General features: G+C 33.9%; 1 protein-coding gene across 6 annotated transcripts; it reads right to left on the bottom strand.

Annotated features, from left to right (window-relative positions):
* Positions 1-138: 138 nt before the first annotated feature.
* LOC113041390 (E3 ubiquitin-protein ligase Itchy-like) lies at positions 139-23,786 on the bottom strand. Of its 6 annotated transcripts, XM_026199869.1 has the most exons (26): positions 23,651-23,780; positions 19,913-20,105; positions 18,804-18,894; positions 16,348-16,489; positions 16,040-16,164; positions 14,762-14,896; positions 14,628-14,673; positions 13,745-13,920; positions 12,810-13,005; positions 12,497-12,592; positions 10,956-11,130; positions 10,810-10,873; positions 10,410-10,494; positions 10,056-10,184; positions 9,179-9,251; positions 8,733-8,804; positions 8,511-8,599; positions 7,402-7,561; positions 7,137-7,270; positions 5,971-6,111; positions 4,849-4,969; positions 4,520-4,624; positions 4,345-4,441; positions 4,149-4,221; positions 2,974-3,069; positions 139-486 (listed from the first exon to the last, which is right to left on the bottom strand). In XM_026199869.1, the coding sequence occupies exons 3-26, from the start codon at positions 18,871-18,873 to the stop codon at positions 252-254; spliced, it is 2,835 nt and encodes a 944-aa protein (XP_026055654.1). In that variant the 5' UTR covers positions 18,874-18,894; positions 19,913-20,105; positions 23,651-23,780; the 3' UTR covers positions 139-251. The 6 variants fall into 6 exon arrangements, with proteins under 6 accessions (XP_026055654.1, XP_026055653.1, XP_026055656.1 ...); XM_026199868.1 differs by lacking the exon at positions 19,913-20,105 and having other exon boundaries at positions 142-486; positions 23,651-23,786; XM_026199871.1 differs by lacking the exon at positions 19,913-20,105 and having other exon boundaries at positions 143-486; positions 13,745-13,914; positions 23,651-23,786.
* Between the last annotated feature and the right edge of the window lie 3,246 nt (positions 23,787-27,032).

The raw sequence follows: 27,032 nt of genomic DNA, 5'->3' as shown, positions 1-27,032 counted from the left end.
TGTTTCAAAACAATGCAAATATAAAATAGTCCTATGTGTGTGATATATATATATATATATATATATATACATACAAATTAGCTCACGGATTTGAAAACATATCTAAAACCATATATGAGATGCCGATGTCATGAAAATCAATGGCTAAATAAATAAACAATAACGTAAACTTTCTGTTCTATGTAAATGATTGTATTAAACTCCACCCATCGCTGGCGTTATACACAGAGGAGCCACAAGATGGCAATATTTTAGGTTGTGTCGGTTCGTGCAAATGCCATTGTGTCAGAACAGTAAAATAAAATGTAAAATAATAAATAATAAAAATAAATAATAGTAATAATAATAGCGCAGGATTGCTGACAATTTGATTGATTTACTTGACTGTACCTGAGAAGAGATTGGCGTAGAGGAGGGAGGAAGAGCGATTGGAATAACAGCCTCGAGCAGCGGATCATGGCGGTCCGGAGGGAGAGAGACACATCACTGGAAAAGCCACAGAACAGCGTTACATCTAATGTTTTTATTTCACAGTATTTAGCAAGCTCATGTTCGGTGTTAATAAAATAGTTATTTTGGTATAGGTTGTTATATATATATATATATATATATATATATATATATATATATATATATATATATATATATATATATATATATATATATATATATATATAGTTCACTAGTTTGTTTGCACAGTAATATTTTTAAAGCACCTAATAAACCAAAAATAAAGTTTTTCAGTTGACAAAGCAACATTTCTATTTTAATATTTCTGTTTAAGTAATACATTTACTAAAACTGAAATAAATAAAAAATTTATAAAATAAAAAAATATTAAAATCATGTTTAAAGAATAAATAAATAAAAACTTAAGGTGTATTTTGACACCTTGACACAAATAGTTTTTCAGTTAGTAGCCCAGTAATTTCTCATTTTAGTTTTTCTTTATATATTTTTTGTCCATGTTTTGTGAGGTTTCATGCAATAAGCATTGTGTTTTTGAGATGACGTATCAAGTTATAAACAAAAGTTAAACTTTTGCAATAAAATGTCTGGACACTCCTGCATTTAGTTTAGTTCACCTGTGCTTCATCCCATGTGGACTCGATGCCAATTATCATTGTTCTGCATTACAAATATATGAATGATATGCATGATATATGAAGGTCTCAAAAAAACATAAACAAACACAATTTCCCATAGACATTTTTTATTCAACTGCTGAACATCTTTTCACATTGGACTATACATACAAATCAACGCTAGTAAATAAACTCTGAAGCGACCGTGAAAGCAGCCGCTTCTACTTTAATACTAAAATCATCTGATAATCTGAAGACAGAGGAGGGTATTCACACCATGTACAGGATTCAGTTCATATACAGAGTCAAAGTGGTTTGGTTTACATGGATTAGTCAGAAAAGAGAGAGAGAGAGCCATATCACATTTAAACCATCATCCTGAGGATTTCACTGGTTAAATTCTCATTCAGAATGGGGGAAATTGAATAAAAATAAATGTTTAAATAAATATTTGATGTTGCTTTTTTTTTTTTTTTTATCTAAAAGATCCTCCCTGACACCCTAAAACAGTCGTCCACATGAGTCTTGATATTATTACCCATAATGCAATGCGCTGAATCACAGCTGTACACTTTATAGCAGGGCTTTGGGCTCCTCCAGTGGTTTAGACCAGATTCACTTCAAATAAATTCATGAGAAATGAAATAAACTATGATGTGAAACGCCCAAGAGCTTCCAGAAGACCTGTGTTTAAAGCAGCCGCCCTTTAGAACTAGAGCGGCACCTGTGATCAATACTGCACGCTCCCAAACTCAGGCCCAAATAAACCAACATCATCGCTTCAGGGATTCAAGGCCAGCGCCGCGACTGAAAACCACACCGTTTCAGAGAAATAATTTACTAATGTGAACCAGAGCGTGAAATATGAAACACAGGAGATTAAGAATAAAGATATCCTGAAATCACGCAAAACTTTTAGACTCATTTGCATCATTTTAGAAATGTCCAAGCAATGTTTCACCTCAAAATTCATATATATATATATATATATATAAATTGTTAATTTGTAAAAAAAATTAATTTTTAATTTAATTTAATTTTAATTTATATATATATATATATATATATATATATATATATATATATATATATATATATATATATTAAAATTAAATTAAATTAAAAATTAAAAAAAATTGACAAATTAATTTATATACGGTCTTCTTGTTATTTAACTATTAAATGTATTAGTTTGGTAAAATGTTTATAATTAGTATATCATTTGTATATGTATAAATGTTTATTATTACATATGTACACTGTTTTTTTTTCACTTTCCAGTTCAGGAAACATGTGGAAAATACGTTTTTCCACATCATACTAATGAGAATTCGTAAAAATGTGTTTAATTATCATGAACATGTTTTCAAGTCACAACGCAAAATACCTTAAGTGTCCTTTTATTTAAAAAAAAATACAATTTCTAAATGTTTTTGGGATGAAGCTGGCCATTTGTTGACAGTTTGGATGAAGAGTTTGATCAGGCTGCTGTCGAGTGCTACACTTTAATAACTCAGTTTGTTTGGATGACAGTGAGGGGAAAAAGGCACAAGGAGACCCGTCGAAGGGTTTGTGGACATAAAAACACATTCACAGAGCTCTGGTGAATCAATGCGATCTTCTGGAGTCATTCAGAACGGCTCTCGCTGGATTAATCAGATGTAGAAACGTCAGCGTCTCGTCTCTGACGCGCTTGCATAAAGCCTCCTCGTCTCACGGGGACACAGACATTAACACCAATCGACAGTCATTCACCTGTGTGTCAGATCATCGGCCTGTCCTCTCAGGAAAACTAGTGTGCATGAGATCTGGATGTCTTCTGTGTGTGTGTGTGTGTGTGTGTGTGTGTGTGTGTGAGAGAGAGAGAGATAGAGAGAGAGCGTCTCACTCCTGTCCGAATCCCTCCGTCTCCTCGATAGCAAACATCAGCTTCTCCTTCATCTGCTCGTAACTGCGGTACGGCGGCAGATCAAGACGATTAAAACTGAAAAACAAGAGACTTTACAGGTTTAATATCCACACGGTCTTCTACGAATACTGTATGTGTAGTGTTCCTGCAGCTCAAGTGTTAGCGCATTGTGTAGCAAGCGCAAGGTTGTGGGTTCGAATCCCAGGGAACACAAGTTAGGAGAAAACTATTAGCATGAATGCAATGTAAGTCGCTTTTAGCGTCTGCTAATGCATGAATGTAAATGTATATGTTCTGCTGCTGTATTACACATGAATATTATTGATTAGGATGATTATTATATGCAGTATACAACAATGGATACTAAATAATTACAGTATATAAAGCTCTAAGAGTGTCACATAACAGCAATGAATTATTTATCATGAATTTCAAAATAAATATTAGATATTTAACAATTATTTATAAATTAAGATTATTTAACAACTAAATAACATTATTAACCTCAAATAAAAAATATGACTAAATTTTTGTATACTACTAATCAAATAATTAATCATTATTTACTCACTTACAAAACATGATTAATTCAGTAAACAACAAATAATTACACAAAACATTTAATTAATAAAAAATCTAGTTATTATAAACAATAATAAAACACTATAAACAATCATGATATTATTTATATAAATATTTAAACAATAGATTGAAATAGTATTATTATTATTATTATAATAAAATAATAATAACTTCAAGCTCACATAAATGTGTTACTTATAATACGCACATACTTGTGTGTTATAAACATATGCATGTAATATATATACACTATAAACATATGCATGTATTATATATACACTATAAACATATGCATGTAATATATATACACTATAAACATATGCATGTATTATATATACACTATAAACATATGCATGTAATATATACACAAACACACACACTGTACTTTATTTTATTTATGCTTTCTACATTAAAAATGTTTTTGCCTTTTGATGAATCTATTTGCTAAATCATTAAAACATTATTTAGACCGTAGAAAAGGTGCAACCATTGGACTAATATTTTAAACACGCCTCCTCTGACACATACACACATAAAGATAATGTTTGCATGTATGAAGTGAGATGATGTACCATGTGTGACTGCGGGGAAGCCAGTTCTCCTTCCCAACCTTCTCGATGCAGAACTTCTGCGGTCCGTTACTCCCTGAAACGAACACAGGAGAAACGTCACACTCTCTTAATGCTAGAACACAACACGCTGTGCAAGATACATGCATAGTGAATGTGGTTTCATATGATTATGATCAATAAAACTAAAAAACCTCACCCATCAGGTCTGCGAAGCCTCCTACAGGCAGACGACAGGTACCACTGACGAACTGCAGCAGTCTCATGCGCTTCTCATTGTCCATCTCTTTAATAAACTACACAGAAAACAGACAGTGTCTTGGTGCAATCTGAATAATTACTCATGTAAAACGATTACTGCGTCGTGTCATTACCTGCCAGAACCACAGGATCTGTTTACTGGTGGAGGTGTAATGTCTGTAAATGGTGTTTCTCTGCCAGTCGTTCAGATCTATTTCTTGCATTCCACACAGCATCACCTATGACACACACACACACACACACACACACACACACACACACACGGTTATTTACAGAACAGATGCAACACTATTTAAATGTATTTGCACATGCATCCCAAATATATAAGAAAGCCACTGTATTTGTTATGTTGTGCAATGATATTCAGACTCGAGGGCACATATGTTTATTTTAGGCAGCTCTGTGCATGGGATTTAATGGATTTTAAAGCAGCGTCTCTCACCTCCAGCTCTTTGGCATCGAAATACTGCAGGTACTGCTGCGGAAGAACCTCATTAAATCCTTCGAAGAAAGCTTGAGTCTGTTCCTCGACACCACGAGACAGACGCCACTCGGCCACCAGCCTGAACACACACACACACACACACACGCACACATTTACAACCAACACACACTCAACATCACCGGAGGAAGCTAGCGTCTGAGAGATCATCAATACTGAACCTGGTGTAAATGCACTTTATGGGAAGCTAACACAACACAACAGCTAGCAGTTAAAAACAACTAGCATTTTGTTCATCTTTTTACACGCATTTAAGATAATATCTTTTTTTAGCATTTTTGTTACAATGAAACAACATCTATAATATAATGCAAAGTTGTGCAACATTTTAAATAAAATTCAAATATAATATAAATTTATATTATGATAATAATGTATCAATAAAATGTTCTTGCAATAAATACATTACATGCAAGTTAATGCAACATTTTTCTATGTGTGTGTGTGTGTGCATTATAATAAATAAATAAATAAATAAATAAATATATATATATGCACACACACACACATACACACACATGAATATAATTTATATTAATTTAAAATATTACATTTTATTTTTTTATATGAAAAATGTATATGAGTGATATAAATGTATATATAATGAAAATGTACATACAAAATTGTATTATATAATAAAATGTATAATATATAAATGTAATTAATATGTAATTGTAAATGTAATTTACATTTTTAAAATTAAAGTTTTAAATAAATGCATAAAATTTAAATTAATGTAACTGTTAACATAAACATTAACATAAAATTTCAACATTAGGTCTTGGAGGCAGCATTTATTTGCTGTTTACTGTTTAACGTGGCCTTAAATTGTTGGCGAGATAAGCAGCTCACGAGAGTGACGGCTCTGAAACGAGGGAAATCAAAAAGCAGACTGAGCTTCTTCCTTATAATATCATCACTAACTGGACTTTGACGAGTAAAATGAATATAATCGTTTGCATGACCAAAACTAAAGCATCTAGAGGGCTTTGTGTGTGTGAGCGAGGGCTCTGGCTTTATTTAGCATCCAGAGTGTTTCATTATGAGACTTGAGACGGGCACCTGATGTACTCCTCTTTGTTCTCCTCTGTGACCTGGATGTTCCCTCCGTCCGGCTTCAGCTCGTGAGTCGACACCTCACCCAGGATCTCCTTATCCACCGAGAAGAACATCTCCAGCCCGCACTCCTCGATGTTATTATCCCTGACACAACACACACAGACACAGTTAGAGACATTCACGACTGAAATCAATCAGACGCGAGGGTTTCAAATCACTCCAAACGACTCCAGAATTCATGATACTAACTCAGCTTATAACAGAGAAAAAGATTCAGAAACAATCATTTGAGGTGATCATGATCACATAAGGCAAACATAAAAAAAAGGAATATATATATATATATTTTTTTACGTGCATTTAAAACATATCAGAAACGTTATTAACGGTTATAATAATTTCAATTAATAATATAATTAAAAAAAAAAAATGTAATTGACCAAAATCACCTTTTCTTTTAAAGACTAATTAAATGTAGCTTTTTTTAACCACTGTAAAAAACAATTAACAAAATAATAAATTGCTATTTATTACATACGTATATATTTAGAGGCCTAAACACATCATATTTAAGTAATCAATGCAACTTTACTCTGAAATTTAAAGTGGACGTTATATATAGAGGACTTTATTTACATATTTAGGAGTATTAATAAGTTAGAATTTATGTTTATTTTTATTATGTAACATTTTATAGATAAATACATACAAACAAAATACATACATATTTATTCATGCATTAATTTCAATAGAATTAAAAAACTGTATGATATACATAAATCTATATATTTAAATGTTATTTTTATTTATCATATATTAACCTATATATATATATATATATATATATATATATATATATATATATATATATATATATATATATATATATATATATATATATATATTTTTTTTTTTTTTTTTTTTTATTATTATTTTTTTATTATTTTTTTTACGTATATATTTCGTATAATGTATTACAAAATGTCATGAATATTATTTAATATTTTGTATCTTTTTTATTTTTAAAACAAGTACCCAAAAAGTACCATGGTATTCTTTAAAGTGCCTTATGGTATATATTACAGTACCATGGTACCACATACACTTCTGTAAGACTTGAATGCATTCCACAATGAATATTAATGCGCTCAGTAAAGCTGTAAACTGACTTGATCCAGATGAGCGAGTTGTAAAACTCGGGGTCGATGGACTCCAGGTCTTTCAGAGCCAAGGGCTTGTTCAGGATGCGCTTGTAGAACGGCAGCGAGAAGCCCGTATCGATGAACTTCCCATGAAACAAGGCCTGCAGGAAGCACACAGAATAAATGCTAAACATTTTTGCCATTATAATGTTCCTGAATGTCCGAATCCAGTTAAGAAACAGGAGCTTAAAACACAATCTGACATTGACCAAATATGGCAAGGCAGCATTACCATGGCGATGAATCGTCCAATGAAGCGGAAGTATTTGAGGTGGTCGGGGTTGATGTAGGAGGCGGGGTTTATCTGGAGGCAGTAGTTGTCTTTGCCAGCGTATTCAAACAGACAGTACATGGGGTTCAACACCTCGTGAGACAACAGGAAGAACCACTCCCTGCACAAAACACAACACACGCTTTATTTCACAGCATCACACTGGACACAAGTCACTACTAAACAACTATAAATCACTGCATCAGAGCAGGAGACGCCTCGATAACTTGAATGATCTTTCATTTGAGTGTTTACATTTGAGTTAACTCTTTATAGGAACCGAATCAAACCTCTTTCAGTAGCCATAAAGAGAACTTCAGTGTTAGTACAATGAGACACTATAAAAAATACAACATATATATATATATATATATATATATATATATATATATATATATATATATATATATATATATTTTTTTTTTTTTTTTTAGTTTTAGTTATTTTTGAGTTAAACTAAACAACTAGGTGAAATAGTTTTTTGAAGTACTTTTTTATATGCTTTTATTTTATTTTATTTGAATTAACATACATTTTAATAATAAAGTCTGTATTTATAGTTTACTTTTTTTAATTAACCAATAATTATTCTAAACTACAGAGTTTAAATATGAACAGTTTAAATATTTAAATATAAATTAAATATATATATATATATATATATATATATATATCTCCACTTGAGAATTCATGGGGCACATTCCCACTGTTCCTGTGATTTTATTGTTATTATTATTAAATATTATACTCAACAAAATAAGGAATATATTGTAATATTGCTACTATATTAACTTATAAAATAAAAAAAAACAACTAAGCGTTTAATAAAATTACAATGCTAATATGTTACAATACTAGATTTTTTTTGGACTTTAAACAAATGTGCTTTTATCTTGAAAGATTGCCAGCAATAAAAGTCTGTGCTGATGGTTTCAGAGCACATTTATTTAATCAATTTGCATTCAGTTTGACCATGGCAGTAATGCATATGTTGATATATTGTGTAGCGCTGCTCTAGACAGTTTTGATCTGCTCTTTATTCTCCAGAAAGAGAGAAATCTGAAGCTTGCCTGGCCACGCCTCCATAGTCAAGCCCCTCCTCCCCGGGGAAGATGATCCACAGCCTGCGCCGGAGATCCTGAGCGTTGAAGCTCATGATCTGCAGAGAGACACCAGAACAACGTCATTTCATATCTTCAGAGACTCCGGACCGCGAGGACGTTTAAAGACAAGTCTCTTATCTGGCTGTTAAATGCTGAAAACACCACAGTTTTACATCAGTCATGGGATACCTGCTGGAACGAGTCTTCAAACAGCGTTTTGCGGCTGACGGTGATCTTTATGTGCTGTGGCACTGCTAATTGCTGTAATGAAAAATTAAAAACAATCAATAACTGAAGATTTCATAATATTCATTTTGCAAACTTTTGCTTAAGGTCATAAAAGATGTACATGAGTGAGTTTGTTTCTTCATTAGATTTGGAGAAATGTAGCATTGCATCACTTGCTCACAACAGTGAATGGGTGCCGTCAGAATGAAAGCTGATAAAAACATCACAGCTGTTTGGACTCTCATTCTGACGGCACCCATTCACTGCAGTGCATCCATTAAAAGTGAATGCATCTTTTTAGGGGGAACTATTCCTTTAATATTGTTCTGATGAACTTCTGATGTTCGTTCTTTAACGCTTCATAATCTCTCCATCCATAAAAACACAACTGGAGCATGAATCCTCACCTGACACCAGAATCTGAAGTATTGCACTTTGGCTTTGAAGTCTCGTACGTATGTGATCTGAGGGCCGTTCTCACTGGAGGGAAGGAAAGTGTGAAACGGTTTATAATGCAAACACAGACTAACGTAAAACTGCATCATATTTGGTTCAGGACTAAATCTAATAATATTGTTCATCAATCACTTAAATGACTGTGCATGCTAATCATTACTGATTACTTCTTAACTGCGCTCAGAACAGCTGATGGTGAAAACACCCTAAAAAAAGTCGCATCAATATGTCCTAAAGATTTAATCTGACGCTCGTGACGGGTAACACGCAGAGCAGAAGTTTGTCTGTCGAGACTATTCTGACATCAGCAGCACGTCTCACATTCCTCTGACGTCGAGGATGGCTTTGTGTCTTCAAAACACTTGATGTGGATTAATACACACATTCTGAGAGAGGCGTGTTTGCATTCTCCGAGCAGAGTCATCACCGAAGGTTATAATCGAATGCGGTTTCACTCCTGAAACCCGTTTTTCCTGTTATGCATGTGAAGATGAACGAGATCACCGTGCGTCTGTAAGCTGAACCAAACTGAGCAAAACAAGAGATTCCTCGCAACAGTGTCAAGGTGATTTATACATTATCATTTCAAAAACATAAGAAAAGAAAGCTGCGCTGCTGCTGACATCATAATGCAACTGTGAATGCTGCACTGCTGATAACATCAGTGTGATACTGAACGGATGCTGACATCATAATGCAACCATAAACACTGCTCTACTGCTGACATGATAACGTGTTCATGAACTGCTGCTGATATTATAATGCAGTGCTGGGAATCCTTGCAGAACTGCATTATCTAGACCCGTCCGGGTGCGTGTTTGCACTTACAGAGAGGATTTCCCAGTCCGGGGGTCGATGTAAGTGGTGGTTCTCCGGGTGTGATCTACGAAGTAAGGGGTGCCATCGACCGTAAACCTCATCTCCCATCCTTCGGGGAGGGGTTTCTCATTCAGCAAACTGCACAACACAGAGACCGAGCCATGAGCATCACTCGAGGAGCTGGGCAATAATTACTCATTTGAATCAACACTGTATTGCGCCTCAGTACTAAAAAACGTGCATTCGTTAGACTGAAGATGTAAAGAAAAACTTCTCCAAAACTGGTCTTTCTTAAGCACAACTGATTCATGTAAAAGTCTCTGTAGATATGCATTTAAAGGAAAAACAGACGGAGGATCTGACCCTTGTGTGCGCGGATCCTCCCACTGCGTCGTTCTGGTCGTGTGATGAACGAAGTAAACTCTGCCATTAGAGTCCGTTCTCTTCTCTGAAAGCGAGACAGAAGGAGACACCAGGAGGAAAGTAAGAAATAATGGAGACGAGATGTGATTAAGCCTTTGCAATCTCTCTCTCAGAGCTATTTTTAACATTTGAGCTATTTTCACTAGCACTAGCAAGCGCTTCTCATTTCTTAAAGTGGGACATTGAAGGATGCACCGGCTAATTTTAGTGCTGCTTCGCAGGTGCAGATAACAAGGTTACCAGAACAATATAAAGTAGCTGCTACTCCGGCATATTACAGAAGAGGGTACAGTTCTAGAGCATGCAATGAAAGGAAAGTTGGTCTCTCTCTCTCTCTCACCCCATCCGTGTGGCAGAGGTCCCAGCGGGTCAAACTCCTTATTCTGGGCGGCTGAAATCTGATCCTGCAGCAACAGGAGAACATCATGGCTAACTGTGTGTATGTGTTAAAATATGAAGACAGATGCATGTGTTAAGTTTCCTCACCCCGATGATGAATCTTTGGTTGAACTGCTGCATGGCTCCCTGCAGCTGACTGCGCTGGTGCTGCCATTGCTCGTAGTTTCGTACCGTCTCCATCGTGGGGCGCTGCCACGTGGTGGTTCTGCTAATGTGGTCCACAAAATACACCCGACCCATCGGGTCCACACGCCGCTCCCAGCTACAAGAGAGAGAAGTCCGTTTGAGAAGTCCGATTTCAACATTTTAAACTATTCTGAATAGTATTTATAATACCTTCTAACGAGATGTGGCGTTAAAACAACAACAACAACAATAAAAACAGGTAATGGCAACTGACTGCAAATTCTAAAACCTTTTCAACTGCTGGATATAAACTCAGGATTGCGAGACAAACTCGTAATTGCAAGAAGAAAAAACGGAATTGTGAGAAGACGTCAAAATTGCGCCATTTCTGAGAAGTCCAAATTGTGCGATTGTGAGAAACTTGCAATTGCAAAAAATGCAAGATTTAAAATCAGAACTGCGCGATTAAGAGAAACATTTTTTAATTATGAAAAATAGTCAGAATTGTTAGATCCAAACAAATTTTTCTGAGAAGTCTAAATTGTGCGATTGTGAGAAACTCGCAATTGCAAAAATAAATGAAATCAAATACAAGTTTTAAATTCAGAATTGATAGAAAAAAAGTCTGAATTGTGCAATATAAATTTGCAATTGCGAAAAAAATTTAAAAATGGTGAAAAACAGTTAAAATTGTGAGATTGTGGGAAACTTGCAATTGCAAAAGTAAATAAATAAACAAGTTTTAAATTCAGAATTGCGAGAAAGACGTTAAAATTGCGCGAAAGAGTCAGAATTGTGAGGTCTAAACTCACGTTTCTGAGAAGTCAAAACTGTGAGATTGCAATTGCAAAAGAAAAAGCACGAAAAAACGTCAAGAATTGTGTAAAACGAAATCAGAATTGTGAGGGGGAAACACCTATACTCACATTTCTAAAACTGTATGTTCGGATTGTGAAATATAAACTTGCATATGCAAGACAAAAAGTCACAATAGTGACTCACTTATATTATGCAAAAATTAAAAGTTACAATTGTGAGGTAAACCATTGCAACTACCTGTATCTTTTGTTCCACAGCAAAAATAACCTTCCATTGAAAAACCAGCCTAAGTACAGGATGATCAGTAGAAATGATATTCAGGTAGCACACAAACTAATCAGTCATATACTGTTTTGTCAGTAATATAGTACTAGTGCACATCTCTATTCACAGTGCAGAAAAGGTGGTCCTAAAACAAATAAGCTGCAAAATATCCCTTCCTTTGTGCTGAAATATGACCTGGACATGTTCTTAAATCATTTAGCAGTTGTTTTCTTTACTATATATTTCAGAAAAGTTAGAATGTGTGAAAGAGCAACTCTCCAATAAATGAGATCTAGTGTTAAAACATAAAACCTTCCTGAACTATTACTGAGTCTGTGTTGCAGTTTAAATGTATTACAAGTATGCATCGTACATTCTTCTAAGGGTGTGTCCAGTAATTCAGTGACAGGGTTTCTTACCCCGTCGGCAGAGGCTCTGGTCTCTCCCACGCGGTTATCTTCTCCACATGGTCAACATAATACACACGGCCGTTCTGATCGACCCGCTGCTCCCAACTACACACACACACACACACACACACACACACACACGCGCACACACACTACAGATAGTGAGCGAAACATATGGGCACTGATCTTTCATTAAAAGAAAATTTTACGTACTGTGTCTTTAAATGTTAGGAAAAAAAAGCATGTATTTTCTGTTGACAAACAATTTTTAAATTGGGGAAGTGATGTAAGGAGGAACCGGCGCTTCTGTTTACTGACGTACCCTTGCGGCAGCGGACAGGGGTTGACCATGCTGGGAATCCTGCTGGGGGCGGGGACTATGCTGAGGGACGTCCTGCCAGGCTGCTCCACGGTGGGGGCGGGGCTATAGTCTGGAGCTCCGCCTCTGGTGGGATTCCGAACCGGGGTGTCTGAACGGGACGAATCGCTCCCATCAGGAAACGAGCCGGTGGAGGAAGCTGCAAAGAGAGGGAAACATTCACCACCATCTTCTAATTTCACTCATTTTATTTCAACAACCAATAAAAATGCAGAGCAAATAGACAAAAACATGCATACTTTAATACAAAAAAAATTATAGTTTTTATTCTGTTTGCATCAATTTCTATTATAAATAGATGATGTTCTTTTGAACATTCTATGAATCGGTGAACTGAATTAAAAATGTCTCTTGAGTGGCAAATCATCACATTAGAATGATTTCTGAAGGACACTGAAAACAAGTATGATGTTGAAAAAAATGATGCTGAAAATTCAGGTTTGATCACAGAAATAAATTAAATTTTAACCAATATTCACATAGAAAACAGCTGTTTTAAGTTGCTAAAATGTTTTACAATTTTACAGTTTTTACTGTATTTTTTTATCAAATAAATGCAGCCTCGGTGAGACTTCTTTCAGAAGCAGTAGTGGGTATACATGATGTACAGTAATACAATCAGAAAATTAAACATTTATTTGATATAATATTTACCAACAATTATTGCAATAATTAATTCAAAACATTTAAATTATATACTTCTGTTAATAGACCATAAAATATTCATTATCTGCTAATGCTGATTTAAAAATAAATAAGCCCTGATAATATATATATATATATTTTTTTTTCCCTGACTTTGTGTGTTGATCCAACATGTTTCAATATGAAAAAGTAGAGTATTAAACAACTAAATGCTTTAACTGAACGTGTCTGACCTGGGGAGGACGTGGGTCTGCGTGGGGTCGGCGGCGGAGGTCGCGAGGGTCGCGGGGGTCTCTGGGGTCGTGACCCTCTGGATGATGCTGAAGGAGAGTCCATGCCGTTCACACGTCCATTAGGAGCCGACGGCTGCTCCTGACTGTCTGTGACCGATGGAGACGGATCTCTGCTTCTCCAGAGAAAGAGACAGGACATCAGGTGGAGATGTTCGGCTCAAAACCATGCATGAGTCATGTGACATTCCTCCACCAATCACAGCCTCACTTCATTTTTTTTGTTAAAATCAAACGAATGTTGGCACAAGCAGTGTTTCCATCCAAAGATGCAAATTTAACATATGCACAAAACTGGAATATCGCATAAAACATTTGCGAATAAAGCATCCAACGAGTCAAAAGGAACAAAACTGTCACATCCTGACAAACTGGCATTAAATATCTCTGAGAAAACTATAATAAATTACCTGCGCCTCAGAGAGAGCAGACGTAACACAATAAATGCAGTCACTGCTTTCAGAGAAAATTAATACAGATATGCTTTAATGACAGTCTTTTCTCAGGCATTTCAACACAGATGCTGTGAACGACATCAAGTTAGCGCAAAGTCACATGACTTTTTTTAATGTGCATGGAGGAATATATTCCTTAAATGTGTTTCCATCGTAGTCTATGTGCATTTTTTCTTATCGGATAAAAAAATGTATCCAACTCAACTGTGCACATGCGTTTTTTTTCGGTGCATTTTTAGAATATATGCACATCTTGGCGTTTCCATTTGTATGCAATATTCCAAAATGCACATATAGCTCCAATAACCATAAAGTAAACTTTCATTTGCACTTTCCCTTTGATAGTTATTTAATAGCAAATATGAAGATACCTTCTGCTGGAGTCGTCATCAAGCTCAGATGCCCCGTTTAAAGTATCTGGAAAACAATGTCATTAGTCATTAGTGCTCATTTTAGTGTAAAATATGAAAGTAGCGTTGTTATTGAAATGACTGGAGCGACTGACTCTGGTTGAGGGCCTCGGCTGACTGGAACATTTCAGGATCGACCTGCAGACCGTCCAAACACACAGAGAGATCTCCGATGGTCTCAGCCTGATCTCTGTCTGCGCACAGCTGCAGGGTCTTCACCACCTCACAGACTGAACCAAAGAGAAGAGAGTCAGAAACTACAAACAACACATGGCACTCGACTGCTGGAAACAGAGTCAATGAGGAAAAAATATTTTATTAAAAAAATCCTATTTATATTTTTACATTTAAATTATTGATTTTTTTTAATCCATTATTTAAAATGTATTTTATATAATATAATAATGCATTCATATTCAACAAATAAATACAATTATATTGTATACATTATTTTCAGATTTGTTTAATAAAATATAACATCAATTATATATAACAATTTATATTTAACAATTATTTAAATGTATATTTTATAGTATAATATTCTTTTTTTTAAAGTTTGTTTTTAGACTTTTTATTTTTATTAACATATCTATATATTGAACTTATAAAAATTACACAATTATATTATACAATACAATTTATAATTTGTAATATAATATCAAAATAGCATAATATTTAAAAAACCTAGTCTGTCTTACATTCTAACTTCTGTTGTAGCTGGTAAACATGATAACTTTAACATGTTATGTGAAAACAGTAAATGCAGAAAATTCTATAAAACTACTATATTAAAAGTAACTCAATTATATATTTATTATATTATTAGATTTATATAATAAATTGGATATATAATTTAATTACTTATACAATAATATAAATTATAAATATTTGACATTTTTGTTAGAACTATTTAAATTCATATTTAAAACAAACATGTACACATATATTATTAGATTTATATTAAATTACATATAATTTAATCAATTATATTATGCAATTATATAAATTTTTTTTATTATTATAACAATTTAAATTCATATTTAAAATATAAACACATACACATACATTCTTCTATTTATATTAAATAAATTACATATCATTTAATCACTTATATTATGTAATTATATAAATTATAAACATTTTGAATTTTTTTTATTGTAACATTTTAAAGTTCATATTTAAAACAAACATCTAGTCAGTCCAATATTATAATTCCTGTCAGAGCTAGTAAACATGGTAAATGGATGATACATCCAAGCAGCATGTAGACAACAGAAATGATGACTTAGAGAGACTTGTATTCTTGTAGATGCCGTAATTTTCCATTTGTAATCTGGTTCCTCTGGTTAAAGCGTCAGAGCAAATACACTCACTCTTCATGTCATTTGATTTGAGCGTCTCGCTGATGTCGAGGGTGGCCAAACCCAGCAGAACGTCCGACTTCAGCGTCTGGTAACTCCAAACACGGAAGATCAGCTTGCTGAACGGAGTCACGATCCTGACGGACAAACACACACACACTCAACCGCTTGGCTTAGCAAACAACGCAAATAATAGAGTCCACAGTCAGTTCTGACGTCACTAACCATCACTTCACATCAAGAAGATGAAAGCAGTTTAACAGAGAATTGAGCTGAATGACAATGTGCATCTGAGGAACTACTAGAGCCTGGAAACTCACACAGTGAACGACTGCTTCCATTTGGGCGAGTGTGTGTTGTTGCATCTCTCCGTCTTTTTGGTCTGGCCGTCCACACACACCTCCACGTACGGACTCGGACCGAACCAGTTCTTCTTGTTGTCCTTGAGTTTGGCCGAGATCACTGCGAACCCAAAGAACAAACGTTCACAGCAACACCATGACGGGTTCTGATGGATTTTGCAAACACGTTTCACTAAACATCGATGAAGAAAAGCAGGTACTGTGAGGAGGAAGTACTGGTGAAAAGGCTGTGAACGTTTTCTTCAAAATACAGTGCATTGAAATAGATTAGTTTTTTTATAATGTGCATAAAAATGCACTTTTTAAACACAATTGCGAACACCAAACCAGTCAATTTATCAAAACTGAGATCTATACATCATCTGGAAGCTTAATAAATGATAAAACACGTATGGTTTGCTCTCAAACATGCACAAGTAGGACCCTGCTAACTATAGGCCTGTCTCTAATTTGCCTTTTCCTTCTAAGATTCTCGCAAAAGTCGTTCAACTACAATTAAACTTTTTTTTTGTTAAAAAAACTCCATCTATGAAACATTTCAGTCAGGATTCAGAACTTTTCGTAGTACTGAGTCAGCTTTATTAAAGGTGTTAAATGATATCTATATGGTAAGTGACCAGGGTGATAGTATTGTATTGGTGCTGACAGACCATAATACTCTTATTGCTCGAATCGAGTCCTATGTGGGCTTGACGGGAATTGTTTTAAGATGGTTTAGTTCCTATTTAAAGGACCGGAGGCTCTCAGTTTTCGACTAAGCATCCACATGTCACCAGCTGCTAACCTCCCATGTGGGGTCCCACAGGGATCGATACTTGCACCAACACCTTTTTCTCTGTACATGCTCCCTTTGGGCTCTATTTTCAGGAAGCATGGAGTCTCGTTTCACTTCTACGCTGATGATAGCCAGATTTAAGTGCCACTTAAATGGTCTGATAGTAACACCTTTGACACTTTGTTGGCTTGTACGAAGGATATAAAAATCTGGATGGCATCGAAATCTCTCAATCTTAATGAAGAGAAAACTTAAATGATAATTTTTGGTCCCCCTAGTGGCATTTCAGTTATCACTTTGGTACATCTTGTACCAAAGTTGTTTTATGGTACATAAACTTGAAACTTGATGGTTTGTTAGGATCAGACAATATTTGGCCGAGATATAACTATTTGAAAAAAATTTAAATCGAAATATTGAGTAAATCACCTTTAAAGTTGTCCAAATGAATTCTTAGCAAGTCATATTACTAATCAAAAATTAAGTTTTTATATATTTACGGTAGGAAATTGACTAAATATGATCTTTATTTAATATCCTAATAATTTTTGGCGTAAAAGAAAAAAACGATAATTTTGACCCATACAACGTATTTTTGACTATTTCTACAAATATACCCCAGCGACCTAAGATTGGTTTTGTGTTCCAGGGTCACAAAATTGTTTAATAAAACATCCAGAAAATAAAAAAGTTTTTTTTAATAATAAAATTAATTCCACAACAAGGAAAAAAAAAGAAAAATACCTATAATATCTTTTAAAATGTAAATTTACCAGGGTTATAATAGTTACTAAATCTATTAAAATATGTTTGCAAATTGAAAAAAATAAAATAAAATAAAATCTAAATATTAGGTGAAAATTAAGACATGTTCCCTTGGCAAATGAAATAAGTTTAAGAGGAAGCAATTACTGGAAATAAATAAAAACTAAAACAGAAATTAATTAATAATTAAATAAATGTAAAATAATTTAAGAAAAAATGACAAAAGCACATAACAAAATTACTAAAAATGTAACCAAAATGGAAAATAAAAATTAAAGTTAATTCAAAATACGAGTAGTATTTAATTTAAATTAAATAATAAATAAATTAAAAAAAACTGGTTCATACTGATTATGAAACATGAGATATTATGTTCACAAGAGCAAACTGTTAATGCCAACTGAAACAATTGAGATTAAATAAAATTTAGAGAATTCTTTTAGTTGCAAAATCCTACCAAAAAAAATTAAATTTATGCCATTAAGCACAAACAGAGAAAGAAACTTTTAATATACCAGAGAACTATTAGGACATTCACAAACTTTCTTTATTAAACAGAAAAAATATATTAGTATATAATTAGTAGTATTAATTATATGAATACAATTAGAACAGTATTATTATTATATTAACTTACTATTAACACTCTAGTTCTAGATCACTGCTGAATGTGTGTTTATATGTGTATGATGTTCTTTATGATTTTTTTGGCCTTTTGTTCTCTTTTATTAGCGGAAACTGAACCCGTTCACCGCGGCTCTTTTACTGCTCCGTGACACCATCAGAATTGCAATACGGTGATTATTAATGAGACAGAACATCAAAGTCCAGCGGATGAGGAAGAATGTCCCATCAGATGAATATGCAAACGTACCCATGATCTGCAGCTGCGCCTTCATTGGGAGGCCATTAGCAGGACCTGCTTTAGCAACACTGCTGGCCATGACACACCGCTACACGGAGACCTGCAAGCACAAAAACACACCAGACAACACGTAACACACTGAGGCATGTTCACACACACATCGGTGCATTCTTAAGACATTATCTAGCTGCGTGGCAAACAAAGCAAAGTACAGTTCTGCTAGTTGAGGTTCAACATTAATCTAGCAAAGATCTGATGGCATGAATCTCACACACACACACACACACACAAATCAGGCTTAGACTTGTGGTTAGAGTTAGACTAAGTTGAAACTTGTAAAGAACTTGTACACTACTTTTTATACAGGCGAACGAGATATATATATGAAAGATCCCATGTAAGCAAAAGTTTTAATGTTTTCGAAAGAAGTCTCTTGTGCTTCCCATTTATTTGATTAAAAATACAGTAAAAACTGTAAAATTGTTTAATATTTTTACTATTTAAAATAACTGCTTTCTATGTGAATATATTGTAAAATGTAATTTATTTCTGTGATCAAATCTGTATTTTCAGCATCACTGCTCCAGTCTTCAATGTCACATGATCTTCAGAAATCATGAAAATATGCTGATTTGCTGCTCAAGAAATATTTCTGATTATTATCAATGTTTTAAACAGTTGTGCTGCTTCATATTTTTGTGGAAACATGTTCTTTTAGAATATATTTAGATGAACAGAACGTTTATTTTAAATGGGATTCTTTTTGTAACTTTATAAACACCTTTAATGTTACTTTTAAAGCAATTTAACACATCCTTGCCAATTTAAACATTATTTTATAATGTCAATTGCTAAGTATTTATCAGCCCTGGTTTTTGATTTTTATATAACACATAATATTAAGATTTATTTGCATTCAGAGAAAACATCGTCTCTATTTTCGCCGAGCAGATTTTAAGTATTTAATGCACAGTAAAAACCTAGCTAAAAAGTTTCCAGGTAAACTAGGTCAGATTGGATGACTGTGACGAGACAGTAAAAAAATTATGCAATTTTTCCAACAAATACACGACTAATCCAGCATGACAGTGGACCTGAAAAGCACGAATCGAGCTCACCATATATTCCAAACAGCAGTAAATGATGAAAACAATCCACATCGACTTCAAAATCTTTTGAGAAGAGCAAAAATAGATTGGTCTTTCATAGCTATGAAAGTGTTCCTCTGTTTCCTGTTGTAAGGAGATCCCAGAGAACAGACGCTGTGCTCGGTGACTTCTCCTCCAGTTACGTCACAATCAAACCGAGACGCTTAGAGAGAGAGAGAGAGAGAGAGATCAGAGAAAGATCTGAATAAACTTTCACTCGAGCTGATCTCAGGGTTAATTATTCATCGCTGATCGCGTGTCGAGCCACAATAACAGCCCTGAGGAAAGACCAGCGCAGACGACACAGACAAAGACAAAAAAACAACAGCTAAAGCTTTGCAAATGGCACTGATAAGCTTCTAGGTTAGAGATTATGACAGACTTGTTCCTTCATAATCTAAATGTCACTCAGCCAGAGAGAGAATCCAAACAGGAAAACCAAAGACGAGTCACAAGCTTCTGCGTCGTCTCTAACATCGACACAATCTGCTGTCAGTTTAATGTTCAGTCACTGAGGTAATCATTGAAGAGTCAAACACCCTTTCACAACGTCAATCTGTTTGATAGAGATACTCAACGTAAGGTCAGACTCCACCAATCGCGTGAGTTTGGGGGCGGGGCTATCTGTCAGATGGAGGGAGTGTTTGTGGCGATAAAACGGACAAAAAAAAAGAACCGAGATATATCTGGAGACTGAGTATATCAGAAAGATTAACCACCTGGCATCCACCCAGAACACACTAGAAACACAAAACGTAACTCACAAACTTCTATTAATATCTTCAAAACTCAACAATACTTTTAACGAATAATACTGCGGCCGTGATACATTCATATCATTTACCACATGGCTGTTCTGGAATATTATAACTAAATCTATAAATAATCTACAAACAGTTATTTTGGTAACCGATTAATCTGTCGATTATTTACTCGATTAATCGGGCGAGCTGTCCTAATTTTATTTATATAGTCTCAGTCTTCTGTTGTATTTAATGTGCGTTTGTCCATAGATCTGTAACGTGATGTGGTCTGATTAATCGATAATGTTGTCGATTAATTTCATTATTCACTGCAGTGTGGTACAGTGATGGTATGAAATGATAATATCATATTACTTTTATTTACCACATGGCTGTCTGGAATATTTGATTGTTACGGCATTATATAACCGAATATACATTTGCAAAATACGTTTATTTTGGTAATCGTTTAATCTGTCAATTATTTACTCGATTAATCGGGTAAGCATGCAAGATTTTTGTTCAATACATATAGTCTCTAACTTTCACTATTTCTAAACTGTGTTTTGTCCACAGAAATGTGAGGTGATCTGATTAATCAATAATCGCTGTCAATTACTTTCATTATTTAAGATGTTCAAGAATACTGTATCATTACTGTATGATCAAATCAATACTCAAATTTTACAATCAAACGTTATAACCATGTTCAAAAGAGATACCATGATACTTTTAAATACTTATTGTTAGTAACTACAAACCAGTGTTGGGGAAAGCTACTTTTAAAAGTCATGCATTACAATATTGTATTACTCCATAAACAGTAATTAACTGCATCACCTTTTACGGAAAGTAATAACAAAAAAAATAAAAGTTATATTTGTGGCCAGTGTTGGGGAAAGTTACTTTTAAAAGTAATGCATTACAATAATGCGTTACTCCCTAAAAAAGTAAGTAATTATGTTACTTAGTTACTTTTTATGGAAAGTGATGTGTTATGTTTGCGTTACTTTCGCGTTATATTTTAAATATGAGCAGGGCTTGATTGTCTTTAATATTAGAAGTTCTATTTATAGCAAATATAATAACACAGTCACACCAAAAAGTGTAATGAATAAACCTCATGATGAAGGAAAAGTAAATTAACGTCTGTAGAGTAGAACACAGGAGAAGAAGGTTCAACACTCTTCAGCACAAAAAAAACAAAAACAATGAAGCACAATTGTTAGTTTATTTACAGTAATTTTTGCTTATTAGTATTGGTTCAACTGGATTATCAAAAGGTCAGCGGAAAAGACATTTGTTAATAAAATGGGATTAGATACATTTGTGTTATTTAACATATTTAATTATTTCAGGTCTGCGTCTTATTCTGAGTTTGCATTACACTTTTTAATAAATTTTTATGAACACTAAATTAGTTTTTATTTTTTTTTCATAGTGGGATGAATTAACGCACATTCGTTAACGCACATTGACACAGCGCACACAACGCCTCTGTACTTATGATTTCTCGCTATATGGGGACAGGAGACTTGTCAGTCAGTAAGTGGGAAAACAACGTAACTGGGGTTACTTTTTAGAAAAATATATTCTTGTAAATTAAGAAGTAATGTGCCACCTTACTACTTACTTGAAAAAAAGTTATCTGAATACGTTACTTTGATTACTTAAAATGCATTACCCAAACACTGTTTGTCGCAAATGCAAAGGCCCTTTCACACCAAAAGTGAAATGAGTACAATAATTGAAATAAGCCTGAGGCTGAAGTATTATACCTTACTCTCAATTTCACTCACACGGAATAAACAGAAAAAAAAAAAGTAATTTGCGTTACATAACTGAAAAGTTATTTCATTACAAATTTATAAGAAATGTGTTATTACAAGTAATGATTACTCATAAAACTGTTACTGACTGTCAATTTTTTTATTGGCGTCTCCTCCAGTTAACATGCATTTTAATGTGATTGATGAATCATACGGTAACAAAAAAACCCATCAGATCGAAATCACTATATTAAACACAGTCACAGCCATAAAACTGACAAACACTGAACTCTACACAGCCTTTTCTTCGACACAAATTCAGATCAACATAAAACAGATATACCAGATTTCTATACTAGTAATAGTTTCCTCCAAAATACCAGTTATGATAATCATTGCTAGTAGTGTAAACTCCTATAAATCAGCAATTCCTTTTCTTTTAAGCAGCTTTCATGCCTTTACAAAATAACACTTGGCTATAGTGATACCATGGTATAGTTAAGTATATTATTTGGTAATGACTGGGTCATGGACTTGATTAAAACACCATGATATTCAAATTAAATTCCGAGGTAATTTAAATAATACCACAATATTACCATGATAATTAGTTACTGTGTTACTTTTTTCTCTCTTAACTTACAAAAGTGCATTATATGTACCATAGCAGTACAATACCACAGTATTATCATGGTATATATCATTATATACCATTATGTTTTCGATGATAGTTGTGGTTAATAACACGTAACAAAACTCCAGTAGCTATTTTGTGTGTGCATAAACCATTTTTACCGCGGTATTTTGGTAAATGTTGATGGATATCACTTGAGCAGCTTCAGCACAAACCCCTTTAGCTAGGAAATATTGATATCATTAAATCAGCGGAAACCAAAGCCAAGATCAAACTCAAGCTGAACGACATGACAGAATTAACATGCGACATGTGTTCATACATGACCCGAACACAATCAGTAAACAACAGACGCTCCGACACATATTCAGGCACATGTTTTTGATTCCCTTTGACTCTCGTTGTCAAAACAGAGCTATTTATTTGAGATACAAACAGTCAACGTGATTGGGCGAGCTGTCGACACGACTCAGTGTCACTATAACGCAATCCACATAACACATAAGCGCGTATTAGACAGTAAACTACAGCACACAGTCTCAATCAGCTGGTCATCGCTTACCCGAATATATCAGCGGGTCAGATGTGAGATGTGAAGCCGAAACGATCCGACTTCAAAGAGTTTATAAGACAATCCGTACAGAGCGACTCAGGTTTAGATCAAGAACGAACTTCCGCCATCTTCACGTCAATACGTCACCAAAGACGCTGATCTGAAATCAGCTCTTCCGCTCGAGACAATAACTGTCTTTATTCCAGCAGAGGGCGCTCTATGGCTCAGAGCGCCGGTTCTCCATTGACCCGTGTTCAAATTTCAAGACGTTTTTTCTTATTACAGAAGTTTATATTAGGAAACAAGTATAATCTTTCTAATATATTAATTTGAAGGATTCGTTTTTTTGTGCATAAATATATTAATTTAGTTTTGGAAATGTATAAATAATATAGTTTTTTTTTATTTCTGAAGTAATCAGAATCCACTGTGATTGGTCCATCCTGAGCAGCGCTGAGAAAACCTAGTGAAAATTTGCAAACAAATAATGACAAATTTGAATTTCCTGTGCATTAAAAACACATTGTGAAGAATTTTAACATGACAAACACTGTAAAATATTCAATATTCTACCACGGTAATTAATAGCCTATATTATCAATGATTACAATAGTCAAACAGAAAAAATTAGGCTACTACATTAATAAGAAATATTGCATATACTCACAGACACAAATATATTTACGTTATACTATTTACATAAATGTTTGCGTGCATTTTAATTTCCAAGCACTTTATTTTCAAATATATTTATATTATTTTAGCACATACTTTTATCTCCACAGCAAATAAATAAGGAATAATGTAAACAAGGGGTGCTACACCTGTGTACCCCAATGGTAGCACTTTGCAAACCAATGTCAGATTTTACACCTTGCAAACTCTTGTGCAATTCACCTTCACACACAGAAGAAGCAGAACCTCAGATGTTCAACCAGAATCACAAGGGTGATGATTCCCACCAAGTACATGGTAAACATTTGTTTTGAATATGTTACATTTCAATAATAAAGATCAACATTTTGTTGATTTACTCAAATCTAGTTGAGAGTTAGCAACCATGTGAACTGACAAAACAACAAAAAAGACTCACCTGTGCACAATAACCAATGATTTGCTCTCAATAGCTGGTACAGAGACAGGTGCTGCCCTTACCAAAAAGTAGTCAAGTTTATTGCATTAAGTATACTTAAGTAAAGTTCAAGTATATTTTAAAGTATACTTTATGTAGCAAGTATACAAATATCAGTGTTCTAGTAGTATACTCATAAGTGTACTGTTTCAATACTCCTTGAAACTAAATTGGCCCACTCTCCTGTACATAAAAGTATACTTTAAGTATAACAGTAGCAAATATTGAGTACACTACTAGTTTACCTCTATGTTTGTAGTTTGTACTGTAATTATACTAAAAGTGAACTTTTAGGTACACTGATAGTTTACTAATTAAATACTTAGTGAAGTATAGTCTCAGTAAACTACTAGTTTAGTAGTTTTATACTGCAAGTATACACATATGTTTTCTGTGAACTTCACATCACACTTTAAGTACACTACTATGTCGCTATTTAGGTTTTAATGTGTATATATGTCGTTACATGAATATCTGAACATACAAAACATCCAAAGAAAGAACAGACTATGTTGCTTGGGAACAAAAACATTTTATACTAGCTGCATGCATTATTTTTTAAACACTTTAATGAAAGTGTAAATAAAAAAAAGAAATGACATTTTGAAAGCTTGACTTTAATTATTACCTCTTCATCGGTCATTTTATTTAATAACGTTACAGTTTTGATGCTGTTTCAAGTCAGATGATAATGTTACATGTGTTAGTATCTGGTGTTTCTTTTTTCTTCTTTACTTGTGTTTTTTTTGGAAATTCTGTGCAGAAGATGTGTACTAGCGCCCTCTACAGTATAATAATGAAAAGACAGATTCTAGGAGTATAGCTCAAATATATTTAGAATTTTTGTAAGTATAAGTCAAGTATACTTAAATGACATTTTAAGTATATTTCTGAGGAGTACATAAAGTTAATTACTGAAAAGTACATAAAAAGTAAACTAAAAGCATACTTTCCTGTTTTTTTTAGTTTGATAGAAGTATACTAATAGAACACTCGAATAAACTTATTTTTTGTTAGGGTGCTTTAGGACAGGAAAAAAATCCACACTTTGCTGGGGATCAATACTGCTTATACTACACTCAAAAAAAAAATGCATTCTGGTAGCTTTGACAACTATACATTACATTTAATCATTTAGTTGACAACATTTATCTAAAGTAACTTACAATTGAGGAACATCACAAGCAACACTTTCTAAGATCCTTTCACTATGTAAATATATATATATATATATATATATATATATATATATATATATATTAGAGGCATTAGCATAACGTGAGACTCTTATCGAAAAAAAAAAACAATATCGGCGTTAAACTATTCTCAAAGTTGGGTTGGAAGCTGGGTCTGTACTAAGCAAGCTGATGACTTTCACCTTGATATTTTATATAACTGACTCGCCGAGGACAGCCTAAAAAGATGCTCAGGACAGTTGACGGGCCACTGCTGCGCATCGTCATGAAAGCTTATCTTTTTCACGTGTTTTTACGCCTTACCGCTTGTTGATTTAAACATTAAAGCATCCAAACACAAGACACGGAAAAGCTGAACAGAGAAGCTGGTTACTCGTGCGCTGTGTTCGGTGCGCACGAGAGAGAGAGAGAGCCGCGCATCACGGACAGCGACACTGAACCGAGCTCTCTTCTGCGAAGAGAAAGGCGTCTCAAAACACTTGAACATCGAATCTGCTTCTTTTTGCTCTTGTGCCGACAAATACATACAAAATATGTCCAAATATCCACCTTGGAAATTATGCTCGAAAAAACTGTCAGTTATTTCTTAAGTGAAAGTAAACAGTTGAGGAAAAAACGGGATGTGTATTATATTGGATGCGTTCATCGTCTCTTAAAGTGACCGCGCCTAATTTTAGCTTCTGGCTGCTGTAATGTTAATCCAAGAAAATGAAAATGAAAATCCCTCACTGCTCTTGACTGAATTACTTTGTAGTTTTAACAGTCAAACCAAAAATTATTCAGACAACAGATATATATATATATATATATATATATATATATATATATATATATATATATATATATAGCGCAACTGTAATAATGTGAGAAATGAATGTAGTGTCTGAATAAATGTAGGTTTGATTGTATATTTAATTTTTACATTGAAGACTATCCAGTGCTATTTTACATTTAATTATTTGGTTTCTGTACCTTGACACCTATAAACTTGAAAAAAAAACTTAAACATTGTGTAAATAATGTATAAATAAACAAAAATAAACGAACATACAAATTTAACAAT

Source organism: Carassius auratus, chromosome 23 (assembly GCF_003368295.1).
Source record: "Carassius auratus strain Wakin chromosome 23, ASM336829v1, whole genome shotgun sequence".
Classification (NCBI taxonomy): Eukaryota; Metazoa; Chordata; class Actinopteri; order Cypriniformes; family Cyprinidae; genus Carassius; species Carassius auratus.
Note: the sequence above shows the minus strand (reverse complement) of the source record. Positions and strands in the feature narration are given on the sequence as shown.